General features: G+C 43.5%; 1 protein-coding gene across 1 annotated transcript in view; it reads left to right on the top strand.

Moving 5' to 3' along the window:
- The first annotated feature begins 5,010 nt into the window (after positions 1 to 5,010).
- The window catches only part of LOC144946117 (uncharacterized), a 77,175-nt gene continuing 67,398 nt past the window's right edge, over positions 5,011 to 14,787 (top strand). The window contains exons 1-2 of the mRNA XM_078874871.1: positions 5,011 to 5,226; positions 8,729 to 10,132. Of these exons, the coding sequence (XP_078730997.1) occupies positions 9,296 to 10,132 (837 nt within the window). The 5' untranslated portion in view covers positions 5,011 to 5,226; positions 8,729 to 9,295. The remainder of the gene's footprint in view (positions 5,227 to 8,728; positions 10,133 to 14,787) is intronic.

The raw sequence follows: 14,787 nt of genomic DNA, 5'->3' as shown, positions 1-14,787 counted from the left end.
CACGAAGACTGTGTTTCAGAGCTTAATACATGAGGGGGAGAGAAGTGGCCGCCGTTTGTAGCGCGCTGCGTTTTGAACCTGGCTCCATCAGTTTGATTCTCGGGCCACAGCTGACATCGACTGGGAAGTGATAAGTAAACATACCTGTGAACCCCTTAATGTCAGTGCCTACATTATTACAGACCAATTCAGACCTTATTGGTCACCCCGTGCCCTTATACATCTCAACGTTCATCCTGCAAAGTCCCATCACAAGGGAGAAACACAAATAGACCAAAACATGTTTTTGCCCGCATTGAGACGGTTGCACGCCAAATAGACTTACAAACTCAGTTTCCCTGTAGTACAAGAATTCGGGTAAACCGTATGGGTAGACAGGTATGAGTCAACCAGTCCTGGGTACCCTCCCTTTACTGACACGCATTGACCACTGCAATGAAATATGGTCCAACAAACCACGTAAATGAGAGATCATGGGGAGATATTCATCTGGTAGTGGATTGTCTAAGGGCTGTGGCAATGATTAATGATAATAATAATACAGCAGTATCAGACTGCATTCATAAAGAAGTTAATGGATGTATTTCGGTTGGGTAGTAACACGTATATATGTAAATACCAATGTAATAATAATAGTTCACGTACATTTTCTAATTCACCACTACAGTAACATACCGTGTTGTCATGGGGATTTGTTAAGTGTATAAATATAAATATTCCAACGTGATTCCGATAGTTGTATTAATCCCATTGGGGCATTTAATATAGATTCCAGATGTCTTAAGGTTTTTATTTATTTTTCGGCCCAAATTTGTATAAAACTAAATTTGGTCTTAATTCACATAAGTTGTCAGTTTTTTTCTGATTGTTGCAACCAGGTCACAGCAACTTAGAGCAAACCTTCAACACTATTTTAGAGGACATGTTAGGAGTAAATAACAGGCCAAAGGAATAGAATGTGTCTCATTATATTTGATAAATGACAGTGCTTTAACAGTAATTTTCTATTTATATTAATAGCAAAACAATGTGTACTACATCAATGTGAATAACAGCTGAGTCACGATGTCGAATTGCATCAACTGAATATAACATCTAAACCAATGGTCCGATTAACATTGCAATATTGAATTTCACAGTGAACTGATCGTTGAGAAAACAGACTCAATTCACATGGGAGTTTTCAGAATTGTAAGCAACCATTAAATGCACACAATGTAGGCAACGTTTTAGCATTGTAAAACTGCAATTGTACTTAATTGTTGTGCTTTTCCATTTTAAGTGGCTATTATTGGACTATTAAGCACAGAAAATGGTTAAATACTCTGACATCTTAATTTGCTAGCGAATGTCATCATCACATCACAAGATGAAAATAAATTGCACGAAATCAGTTCCATGATAAATACAAGGAACATTTAAAAGCACGACTATTGTAGGGAAACTGTCAGAAGTACTATTTATAATTGCAGGTGCAAAGAACAAAGAACAACCACAACGCCATTATTATTTGATAGCGAATGTGAATTTATATTTACGCGATCTAACCCAGAAAAAAACCCTCTATTATGGTTCTAATTACTGTAGATTTGAAAATAGCGGTCTGATATATGCAAGATGAACTTTTGCAGAAAAAAAAAGGAGTGTTTTAGAAAAACCTTTGGAAGACCACATCACAGAGCCAGTGCAGTAATTGATGTAGCCTTTTCAAGTGCTCTGCTATAATGTCAATAAACCCTCGGAGTTGGAATAAGTCAAATGAAGTGAAATACCAAATGCAAAATACAATAATATTTTATTCATTTTTTAGCAGTCAATGATGACCGGGTGGAGATTATCAACTTGCTATACTTGATAACATCATTTAAGCAAGAGTGGCTGAAATTCCCCATCAAACCCAGGTTCTCGGCTATGCTGGCCCTGCGTTCAGACACATTCATGGAGAATTGACAGATTCGGGCGCGTCGTGTCTTGACAAGAAGACAAAACCTGCGTGTCAGATTAAAAGCCGGCCACCAACATATCATGAGGACATTCAAGAGACATGTATAAGCTTCGTATGACATGAAGCTGTAAGTAATGACAACTGATGGACACAACTAATCATAGGATGACAGTTAATAGAAGACACGCATCAGTCAAATATTATATTGATTCATAACCAGGTGGTGTGCCTATAACAGCACGTCAGTCTTGCAAAGGGAGACTAATGGACACACTCAGATTTGCAGCAACCTGTAAACATGCGACGGGTCAACGTTGGCATGCAACTCGATCCATTGGAGAATCGTTGGTCCAACGTTCCATATTTGCCGTGAAGGGTTCATGTAGGATGCACCTCCGATAAGCACGGTTGGCTTTGCACGGTGCAAATGTTCAAAATACGTACGTACAAATGTTCAAGGGATGACATTAAATCAGTGGAAGCCAGTGACAGTATTTACTCAGGAAAACCACATTGCGTGTCAAGTATTTATTTTCAGGAGGGTCCTGCTACAGTATTGGAATGTTGGCAAGTTGAGGTTTTGAAGGAGTTATTTGGCAAACTAAACTCCAAATTGAATAATTTAAACGCACTGACTTAACGACGATGTGCTGATTCGGGTTATTTTATTGCGTAATTTTCCATTGCTAAAAACAAGGTATAGTCGTTGGTACTGGTCAAACATCCAATTGCATTAAACAATTGCAAATACCCAGCAGCAATATCGTTCCCTGGTAGTAAAACTCTCCCCACGGCCCACCTCCTGAATACGAGTCTTCAGACTCAGTGAGCCTTTTCTGAGTAAATAAGAGCAATACTAATGATGATGATGAAGAAAAGCATCTAAAATTATACTTATCTATGTTATCCACCCCATATATTTGTATGTTTATCAAAGTGGTAATATAAAATGTTATCGAATTATATATTAAAAGTACTTGTTACTTATAGGGTAACTCGCTTTTTGTCCGTCCAAGGACGGGTGCATTGCAGTAAATCTGAAACTTGCAAGCGAAAAGCAGGCCGTGATATTCATTGCATCAATGCGTGTGCAATTTGTAAGGGCGCGTGACACAGACTTAGTTCATGTAAAGGTTATAATCCCTTGTTCATCATGACGTCCTTTTTACTTTGATGTCTCAACAGCGTTATGGAGATCACGTGACGTGAGGGTTGTGAGTGGACGCCGAGGAGGGGGGAGGAGGCGCCTCGCCACCCCCCCCCCATGTGGAGTGACGTCACCCGCTAATTATTATGAATGGTAGGGGTGTCAGTTTGGAGGACGTCACCTTGTAATGATTATTAATGAAGGGGGTTGTTCGATGTGGAGTGACGTCACCTGCTCATGATTATTAATGAGGAGGGGGGGGGGTGACCATTTGGAGGACGTCACCTGCTCATGATTATTAATGAGGGGGGCTGTTCGATGTTGAGTGACGTCACCCGCTCATGATTATTAATGAGGGGGGCTGGTCAATGTGGAGTGACGTCACGAGCGTTAAGGACATTCCTGGGTGATTATAATAGGTATATGCATTGCAAAATGTGTTCTTTTTAATGTCAACGATTTCATTGATAAACAGTAACGTATCAACGTTAGTGAAATTTAAAAAGTCCACATTTATGACTGCAGTAGATGCAATGCTGCGTGTTAATACTATTCTGGTACGAGGTACAGCATATTGTCATTAATGTACGATTGCAATGTATGAATGGACATACTTGGATTCGCTGTACAGGTTTTATTTTGGAAACAATTGCGCAATATTGTTGCATTGTATTCAAGACAATTGTGGATGGCTTAGGCACCGGGAAAGGGAATTCTTCACCTAGCAGTGGATCGAGAATGACGCACGTGCTACGGCTGCTGACGTCATCACGTAAATTATAACTCGTGATGTAATGCGCAACCATTAGCGGATATGACGTCATTTACAAATTTACAAAAGTCATTTTACAAATTGGCATAGCATTTCATTTATTGCAGAATGTATACGAACAGCTACAGTTATTTATTAGTGAACTCGTAGCAAATATAAACATATAAATCAAATACTGTATACAATAAATGTTCTTTTAGCCACGCCTTTTCCGTTATAGTTGATGGGGGGGGGCAGAGGTGGAAAAAACTGATTCGTGAAGCGACTTCTCAACTGAATTGATTCATTAATCGATTCCTCTGGTTTTTTTATTGCTCTGCCCATCGAATCGATAGTGTATGCATGGCGATTTAATAACCTCCACGGACACGTCCGATCTATGTGAGCACATCGCATGTAACGTTATAGAATCGTAAAAATAAGCGGTTTATGGCGGTCGAAATCGATGCAAGAATGAATCGCGGGCCAAGGAGTGAAATCGGAGAATCCTTAGATGGCTCGAGTTACGTGTGACCCCCTCCCCTCCATCCCTCAACACACCCCCCACCTACCCCCTCCCCTCCATCCCTCACACACCCCCCACCAGGCAATCCCCCCATCATCCCCCTCCCGTCAATATCCCCCTCCCCTCAACCATCCCCCAAGCCCCCTCCCTTCAATTCCCCCCCTCATACCCCTCCCTTCAATTCCCCCTTCCCCTCAATTCCCCCTTCCCCTCAATTCCCCCCTCCCCTCAATTCCCCCCTCCCCTTAACCCCCCATCATCCCCCTCCCCTCAATATGCCCCTCATTCCCTTCCCCACAATTCCCCCCTCCCCTCAATATACCCCTCATTCCCCTCCCGTCAATCACCCCTCTTAGCACCATCCCCACCCACTATCACTCACGTTCCACCGGCGGCGTTAATCTGACCAATCATGTTCGAGCGGCCACGCTCTCGACCAATGAATGGGCTCCTATATACAGTAGCCCCGCCCTATTTTAGACATCTGCTAGAAGGGGGGATGGGGTGCCAAACCGGTGAGCACCCCCCCACCAGATTCTATCGCCCGTTCAACCAATGAGCGGGCTCGTACACGCGTAGTCCCGCCTTTTTTTACTGCCCCTCCCCCATTATCGGGGTGGCCCCGCCTACCCGCGCGCGCGCGCCCTCAGTAGTGGGTGGCCGGCGTAGCTCGCGCGCGCTCTCTGGCAGCTGCGGCGTTGGCTTGGCGCAGCCCGTAACAGCAACAATATAACACGACTCCAATAGAAGCAATTCGTTACAGATAACGTTCACAACGGTAAATAAGCAACGTAATCGTAGAGAAAACGATTAATGTCGTTTGTTGATATAAGCGGCATTCGACGCGGATGTAAAACGTGAGTATATTGTTTGCTATGAAAAGTATATTTATTTATTTTACCTCATTGTGTGATGGGAGTAGTACAAAGCATTTTAGACTCGTAATACTGCTTAACAGTGATACTTCCTATTAGAGTATAATTAATCTAATGATCATAATCGAACGATTGCTGTGTTACGGTCGGAGGAGATGGAGTATAGTTTTAGTGGTTTCTAGAAATCTATAAAGCTTAAGTGATGTTTGACATGCTCTCGAAACCCTTGTCCCATTCACTTGATTGATCCGAATGTTTTTAACGTTTTAATTTGTAATTGTAAATACGTTGCACAGATGCACGTGTGTGTTCACATGTGCATCCTTCATTGATGCAAGTTAAATGTTCCTTTTTAAATTGTAGATATATATTTCATAAGGAGTACTGACGACGTACTGTAGTGTATTTACATTAACAACTGTAGCTAGTGTGTGTAATAATATAACTTGCGTTTAATGATCATGTTTAGCAGCTATTCTGATAGTCCATTGTTTGACCATACTTCACATTGGTTAGACACGGGACCAAAGAAAGTATAGTGCGTACAGTATAACAGTTCATTTTCTGCATTTCTGTCACAATGCCTTGGTTATAAATAATCCTTATCAGCAAATGAAATCCGCGTGGGTTACGCGTGTTCATGACACACCTATCTAATTGGTTATTTAATTGAACCCGCGAGAAACCAAAACGGATCTTCTCCCATAGCTACACAGCAGCTACTTGTCCACGACTTTCATACCTGTCAAACCCCTTATCATTGCGCTTTATTAAAGGACAATTCAGACCGTATTGGTCACCACGTGCAGCTTATGAATATCAACGTTCATCCTACAGAGTCCCATCGCAATGGAGAAACACAAAAAATAGACAACATTGTTTTGCCCGTGTTGAAACGGCTGTACGTCGCCGTATGGACCTGAAAACTCAATTTCCCTGTACAAGAATAAGGGGTATAAACCGTGTGGGTTGTTTGTTTGTTCATTAAACTTGAGCAAGTGTGCCACAAGGTTGATGACATGTGATGTTTTAAACAGGAGGCTATGCTGCGCACGTGCATATTGTATGAGTAACACTTCTATGCAACTACGGGTTCGGGGAGTTTTAGTTAATGTAAACTTAAATAATATATATCGATAAGGATGTATAAAAAATACTGTATGCATACAGTGCTTTAAAAAGCGATTGGAATCAACACCAGGATATGCTTACAGGTTTTTTTTCTTCTTCTGGGAATAAGTGAACAGGATTTGGTGAATAAGTGCAAACATACGGTGTGTTTTATTTGTAGAATTCAAGTGATTTGGCCTGTTTATAAGTAAAGAAACGAAGCCAATTGGTAAATGCTCATTATGTAGACAAATCCAGCCTCAATCTTCTTCTGGGAATTAGTGAACAGGATTTGGTGAATAAGTGTAAACTTACGGTGTGTTTTATTTGTAGAATTTAAATGATTTGGCCTGTTTATAAGTAAAGCAAAAAGCCAATTAATAAATGCTCAATATGTAGACAAAGCCAGCCTCAATCTATGAGCTTTTGCTACGACCAAATCACCCTGATTGCCCTCCCAATTTCTGATCTCAAGATATTTCAAATACATACCTGTCAACCCATACGGTTTATATCTCGTATTGTACAGGGAAATTGGGTTTTCAGGTCCATACGGTGGCGTACAGCCGTTTCAAAACGGTAACATTGTTCGTGTCTTTGTTTGTGTTTCTCTCTTGTGATGGGACTTTGTAGTATGAGCGTTGAGATGTATAAGGTGCACGGGGTGACCAATACGGTCTGAATTGGTCTGTAATAAGGTAGGGCACTGATAAGGGGTTGACAGGTATGCAAAGATGTGTGTGTGTAATGTAAAACATGTGCATTGTCTTTCGGCAATTCTGGTTCTTCCCACATTCCAAACATTCATGGACTTAGCCAAATGAGCACAATGCGGCCAGAGACCCTATTGGATAAAAGAGTCTTGGAACTCAATGAGGATTTCCTGAATGAATTGTTCTAAAACGGCTTTATTATTTATTAAATGCAGCTTACCAACAACACTCACCTCGTTAGAGTCTGCGGTACTGTACTGTGCACACACACACACACCTCGAGTGTAGCATGGCGCAACCAGCTGTCTTTAATGAGCTGTTACTGCTCCTAGACACGACCCCCTTTTGCCGCGGCTCATTCATTCACTCACCCATTAAAGTCCAACGTGTGTGTGTGTGTTACCGTCCTCCGCACACGTGTGTAACACGGCACTGTACAGCGTGGTGTGGTCGACCATCCATATCATTTCTAATCTACAACTTGGGAGGGTGGTTATTGGAGCGTACGCACAAATTGGCTGTCGTTTGTGTGCGTCTGCTGCCTTTTTAGATTCGTTTGTCAACTATTGATTAAATTGCGTCTCTGTTTCGATTCTCGCGTGCAGCGCGATGATTACGATGCCCACCGTCGTTTACACAACAGGGCAATCATTTACCGAGTCACAATTACGGTACCTGCCTTTCAGAAGGTGGGGAGTTCTCTCTTCACCGGTGGGATGTCAGACAACGTTGCATTGCAGTGCGCACGCGATTGAGTGCACGCTTAGTGTGGAAGGGAAACCCACCGGGCAATTTATGTGACTGGATGTTTTGTCGTTGTTGTTGTTGTTGCAAGAATGTAATCCTGCTGCCGTGCTCACATCTATCTCCTCGCCACCGTGGAAACACCGTGTGGTGTTTGCTGTTGTTGTTGTCTGTTCAGTCATTGCAGTCACTGCGGTATATAGTGAATGCACTTAGCTGTGTTGCCTGGCACGTTATCTCGCGGTAGAGTGGTGTTTGCTTGTTTATTACGGCTCAAGGGGGGTTAAAATCAGTTCCTCTGTACGCTTCGACTCAAAACGCGCATTTCATTTTTGTCCTGTCGTCACATCAGTGGACTGTATGTACATCAGCGCAATTGACGGAGCCGCATTGGACTAAATGTAATATTTAAAAAATTATTGCAAAAAAAACCCACTGGCCTTTGATTGCAAATTATATGCACACATGTACACTAAACACAATTTACATGTATATTCTTCATGAGAGCATGACATTGTTTGAAGCGCATATCAGATCGTCGCTTTGGCCCATTGCCAACGCGAGTCCACGATACATGTGTAAGCGTCTGTTTATGGCCAATGCTAAAGGTTCACGTGACGTTTTTTTAAAAGCAAAATTGTATTTTCACCGAGATGTTATACGTTTATGATGACCTGCAGTAAAACATAATTTGGTCAATGCAGGTTACCGCTGGCATCTGTTTGTGTTTCTGTTGCATTTCACGTTTGTTTCTCGAGACTTACATGCGATGTACAGTATTTTTGTTGGTAAAAATATCATTAAACCATAGCCATTGTCTATTGCCATCCGAGGGTTGCAATACCCTCACTGAGATACTATTGCCGTGAGAGTTCTATAGGTATATTTGTTTTATTCTGTTTTATTTTCTTTGACAGATTCTGAGAATTCATCATGGGGCTCGGCTAAGGTAAACAAGGAAGGCTAGGTGGAACACCGTTCTATATCTACTGTCTAGTTGTATTATTTTCTTTAATTGTAAACGGGTGATGTCGCAGATAGAACAAGAACGACCATCTCGATCTCGGGAAAAGGCATCTCCTTCTGTAGCCCCGGCTACCACATCATCATCATTAGCATTGACATCACCACCAAATTTGGCATCATCACTGTCACCCCCAACATCGTCAGCATCATCACCATCGTCATTAGTGACGGCAATAGCAGCAGCAGCATCGTCAGCTGCAGCTGAGCCATCTCCTTACACAGCGTCATCATCATCATTGGCATCACCACGAATTTTAGCAATATTGCCATCACCACCAACATCAGCAGCAGCAGCATCATCATCATTGGAGACAGCAGGGGCATTAGCATTCACAGCCTCAGCGGCTGAGCGCAGACATGAAGAGGCGAGTGTAGCGGAGCCTCTGAGGAGGTCTCGCCGCACCGCCCGTGCCGGCATGCCGAAGCGTTGTGCCTCTCTCTCCTCGTCGTCTGAGACGATGGCGACGGCGGTGCCACAGGGCGTCCCCGTCCCTGAGAGACGCGCGTGCGGAACGCGGCGCTCGCTCGACTCGACGTTGCGCAGGCCAGCCGCCTGGCCCTCCGCAGACCGACCCTTCGCCAGACGCGAGGACGCTGTGTCGTCGCTGTCACCGCCGGCGTTGCTGCCTCGGACGTGCCCGAAAGTGGGTCACGCGGCCCGGGGAGGGGCAAAGCCAGCGAGTCACGACGCACGCTGCCGGGCTACGGGCCATGATTCTGTCGGCGACGGAGGAGCGGAATCGGCCGCCGACGGTAATAGAGGGCGAACGAACGTTGATGACAATCGAGAGGTCGCGGACACTGGGGAGCAGGGATGTGCAGAAATTACGGGCGGGGACTGCAGCGATGTCAGAAACAACAACAGCGGGGGCAGCAATGGTAAGGCGAACAAGACCTGTGAACGACAAGCAGATGAGGTGCAGGAGGAGGAGGAGGAGAGCGGGGCCGTTTGTGCGGTGCTGCACGGGGATGCGTGCGAGTCTGATCGCGAGCCCGGGGTGCCCAGCCCGGTGTTCGTCCGCCGGCAGCAGCTGCAGGAGCAGCAGCAGCAGCAGCAATCGCAGTCGTCGGCTCGAAGGCGTTCCTCTAGCGTCGAGGCGGCCCTGGCGGATGCTGCGGCGGCCACGGCGAAGCGCGAGAAGGAGGAAGAGGAGGCGGAGATGAAGGCCATCGACACGTCGACTGACGGCCGCTTCCTCAAGTTTGACATCGAGCTGGGTCGTGGCTCCTTTAAGACGGTGTACAAGGGGCTGGACACGGAGACCTGGGTCGAGGTGGCCTGGTGTGAACTGCAGGTGAGGGCGTGCGACGGTGGTGGCGTGGGGAGAGATGGTTCGAGTCTGTTGATGTTTTCTGATGGTAATTCGAATTTAGTATATTTGGCATTTGTGCCATTAAGGCAGTATAAGGCTTTCACGAATTGACTAATTCACAAATGATTATAGTTTGGCTGTAGAAGGGAGATAGAGTTACGTGAATTTACCCACATAGCAACGAGATCGAGAGTGGTTGTTGGCCTTGTGAATTTGGTAATATAGGCCACGTAAAATGCACTAAATATATAGTGAGTAACAATCATTGACTTATTTGTGTAGGTGACCAGTTGGCTTGTAAGTTTAAGGTGGGATGGTGTTAGGCCTCCACCACCTCACATGGTTGTAATGTTTACGAAGATAATGTTATATATGCCAATGTAATCATCACATTCTCACCACTGAAGGTCACCCGGTGGCTAAATACTCAATCACTTAATTCGGCATCAATATATGACGTTTCGCTCAAGCTGCTTTGCGCTTCATCAGCTAAACCACCAATGTTGAGCCTTATTGACCATAATTAAATCAATTCATTGGCACATGTAAATATTATCTTTGTAAACATGACATTCTTGTTGGATGCTGGAGGGTTAATGACGATAATTTTGGTATAAGACTACCCTTTGTCTAGCCCTGAAAACAAACGTGGATCAGGTATTTTGATGTTAGTTCCTGAAGCGTATGGATTTTTCCCTGGGCGCTGCAGTTTCTTCCTGTATGGAAATTACTAATGAACCAACTGGACCAACATTTCAACCGTACTACGAAAGGTCTTGAGGTTCACTGTGGTTTTCCTGGAGCCATTCATTGCGGTTTGCTGCACCGCGCTGTTAAATTGGTGTGCTGCTGTTAGCAGCTGCAAAGTCCATTATCTAATGTGCGCACGCAGCGTGCATGTTTTATATTTACAGCATACAGTACACTGAATCTCTGAGAAAGTGCTGCTGCTTACTGCTTGTAAAAAAGAATTGCTGTCATTTGAAGTTGAATCGGGACAATTTATTCTGAAGTATTTGCTCTGCAAGTTTAGCTCAGCAAGGCACTCAGTGTTTTTCTATGTATGCGTGTATGGATAAAGTGGCACAGTGAAGGCTATACACACACTGTGTTTGGTGTGTGTCCGCTGAGTTCAAACTTTGTGAGAGTGTTGTGGTTATTTTAAAAGCAGGTTACAATTAAACTCCGGTGATTGATGGGCCCTTCAAAATAAGCATCACTTGCAGGAGTGTTACAGGAACGGATCGTTTTGCTGCTTTTGTGCCACCCTCTCCGCTGTCCAGACGTTGCGGCAATAAGCTGTCAGTCAGACTTGGAAAAACCATGCATACTTAATGATGAAAACACTAAACGCTCTACCTGACCACTGGGGTATTATGCAAGAATCAGCAGTACCTTTCCCATTTCTGAATATGTCGTAGGAATGTTTTGAGCAAAAACGTTCCATCGTCACATTAAAAAATATTAAATAATATATATTTTACCACTTAAATGTCCCAGCTCCCGTAAGGATGACATGAAGTATATGCCAACAAATTACGTATTGTTTGCAGGAATTCGGTGTCGCACTGCCCTGCAACAAAACAAAATCAAGTGCATTGGCTGTACTGCGGATTATGACTTTAGTGTGACGACTGTAATATGTGAAGTGTGAGATCATGCTTTAAATCTTCTTTACACAGAGCAGGATGCGATTGATTGGGGTTCTTGGTCTAGTGCGTAGTAAATTATGTCGGCGTGTATTGACATTTACAAACAGATATGACATCAGCTGGCATCGGTCTCCAATTATAATTAGTCACAGGGGGATCCTCTCTTTGTGATGTGGTTCCTTGAGAGGGGACATGATAACTTGAGCGATTATTTAAATATACCTTAAATGGTAGTATGCATTTTGATTGAAAGCTTCCGTGACTGCAGGGATTCATATTCTTGGTTCTTTTGGTAAAGTCACGTAGAAGGGAAACAATAAAATAATATGAATATAAAACAATACAAATTCTCACGACGTTTCGACTGCAACACAAGCAATCATCATCAGATTTCACACCTGATGATGATTGCTTGTGTTGCAGTCGAAACGTCGTGAGGATTTTTATTGTTTTATATTTTTCTTATTTTCTTATTTCCCTTCTACGTGACTTTACCGAAAGAACCAAGAATAGTAGTAGTATGCATGTTTAGAATTTCTGCAATTCCCCAGTCCTATTAATATATGAACAGCTGAAGGATGCCGAGTTTAAAGTATTTGTTTTAACTTAATATATGAGGAGCATTGTCAGTGGTGCGCTCATTGAGCTCCCTGATAATTAATCATTGTTACGCTCATTTTGCCCGCATATTGTCTGTATTGTGGTTCGATATTTCTTTGTAATATAATGTATGCCTATGGAGTGTTCATTGTAAGTGCTCTTTCTGAAAGCTTGTTTTTTTAATGAAAAGAGCTTCATGTTTTTTTAAAAAGGGTTTTCTTTTTATAACGCGACCAGCTGCTGTTTGCAGTGACACCTACCAATGTTGGAACAAGCAAAACAAATGTGATCTTTACCACCATCTCCAGCCACATACCCGCCGCATCGATCAAAGAGACGTTATTTAAAAGTCCAACAGATGACAATTGTTGGTCAGCAATTTGCTCGTTTGCTCTTGTCACACAGACAGTCAGCGACTCGGGTTAAAATCACGGGCAGAAATACACAACAATGTATTGACTCCACCCATTTTTTTTCCTATTGTTGTTCGTAAAGCATATTTTTTGTTAGGCATTAGAAAGCGTTACTTATTTTAGAATATTACGCCGTGTGCGTCTATACTTATCTCGGGGTCAATGGGAACAAGAAAAAAAATCTGCATATTTCTTTTTTTAGCAGGATTTCGGATTGAAACCAAACCGGGTGGAGGCATTCAGAGATTCCACAAAAGGCAGACAAAGCATACTTGAATGATTTATCGTGTGCTGACAATGCTATTGCCAGGTGCGTCTCCCTTGACAGCGTTTCAGGACCAGAGCCAGCAACAACAAAAAAAATCCTTTTCCTTCCCCCCCCCGCCCCCTTTGCATGCGCCTCCAAAAACAGACTGTTGAGGCATATAGTGAGCACCTATGAAGGGCAGCATGGCACACGAGGGGGCGGGTGGCCAGCATCACACCCGACTGACTGCCTTTGTCTCCCTAATGGCGATGTTTACACACCGCACTAGGTACTCATTTGAGGCAGAGTCGACCTAGGGGTGGCCCAGGACCGGTTCAGATAATCGTCACTGGCGTTGGCCGTGAGCGGGAAGCAAACTCCGGTCGCCGGGTTCGTAGCGCAGCGCGCTAACCGCTACACCACCGCTCCCCCCACACACGCACACACACGCTCCACCGTAACAAAAAAAAGTTCGCAGCTGTAGTTTTCATTCAGAGGGCTTAATTTAGTGATGCTAATGCAATTCTCCTTCGAGGCTTTCAATTACAAGTTCAACCGGGTTCAGGGCTGGCTGCGGTTCAGACGCTTAATTATACGTTTTGATTGATTAGTGCGATTGCAATTATGCTAGAGCACTGTAGATCTCTTTTCCAGTTTTGCTGTAGCTCAATGTCACGTTCTTTATTCAGTTCAGCTTCAACACACGCTATTGGTTGAATGACTTATAAAAGGTCTGCTGGCAACAGAGCCTTGTCTCTGTGATCCTTCATCTGGTTAAATAATGGAAACTACTACTACTGTTACTGCTGTAGGTGGGCCATTTTTGTAGCACATTTTTTTACTTTGTATGCCAGCCATGGCATGCAAAAGGACGTGGATTAGAATTACATTGTGGTTGGTGCACCTGGATTTAATCTCAAAAGGGTATTATGCAGATGTACGTGGACTGGAATTGTTTTGCTTTCTAATTTATATTGTTGCCAAAAATTCATTATTTGTTGTATAACAAATGAACCTCATGGCGGGACACTGGGGTCCCATAAGCCCCCGGCTCTCGCATAAACTGCATTGCGACAACATTTCATGTCTGTTGAACGCCAACGATATGGCAATCTATTCCTCTCGACGAGTTCTACACAATGCGCTAATGAAAGTTTCAAAGTTTTGTTTCTTCTGCGCATTTGTCCTCGCTACTTCGCTTGGACGACATGACCACAGAATGATTAGCGCCAGGTGGGTCGCGGCGTATATGCGCGCGGTGGGACGGAGTCGCCAATAATAAATGACTTAATTACCATTTTGAGTTCCGTTTATTCGGGACCCCGGGATCCCCGCCATAAGGTTCAAATGGCAATACAATTTTTTTATACTTTCATTTGAAGTGCTGAAGTTATGTTATTTTGTCCATTGGAGCCAAAAGATATGAATACCCAACCGAACAAACGTTGTAATACGAATTACTAAATTGGGTGAATTTGTTATGTATCTGTAATTGTCATGATTGATAAGCAATGAAAACAGATCGTTTTGTCAAATTAGTACATTCGTCCAATCGTGCATTGGAGCAAATGGGCGGAAAATATTCTATTGTTGCGCTAAACTTCTGTGCTCTGTCACTCTATGTTCCCTGCCTTTACGAACATACACTGACAGTCACAGTGAAGTATAGTCCAACCCACACGGTGTGGGGAGGCTTTCATTCAGCAGTGGATTGACAAAGGGCTG

The sequence above is a fragment of the Lampetra fluviatilis genome, chromosome 40, assembly GCF_964198595.1.
Source record: "Lampetra fluviatilis chromosome 40, kcLamFluv1.1, whole genome shotgun sequence".
NCBI classification, from domain to species: domain Eukaryota; kingdom Metazoa; phylum Chordata; class Hyperoartia; order Petromyzontiformes; family Petromyzontidae; genus Lampetra; species Lampetra fluviatilis.
The sequence above is the reverse complement of the archived record's forward strand: the minus strand, read 5'-3'. Positions and strand labels throughout refer to the sequence as shown.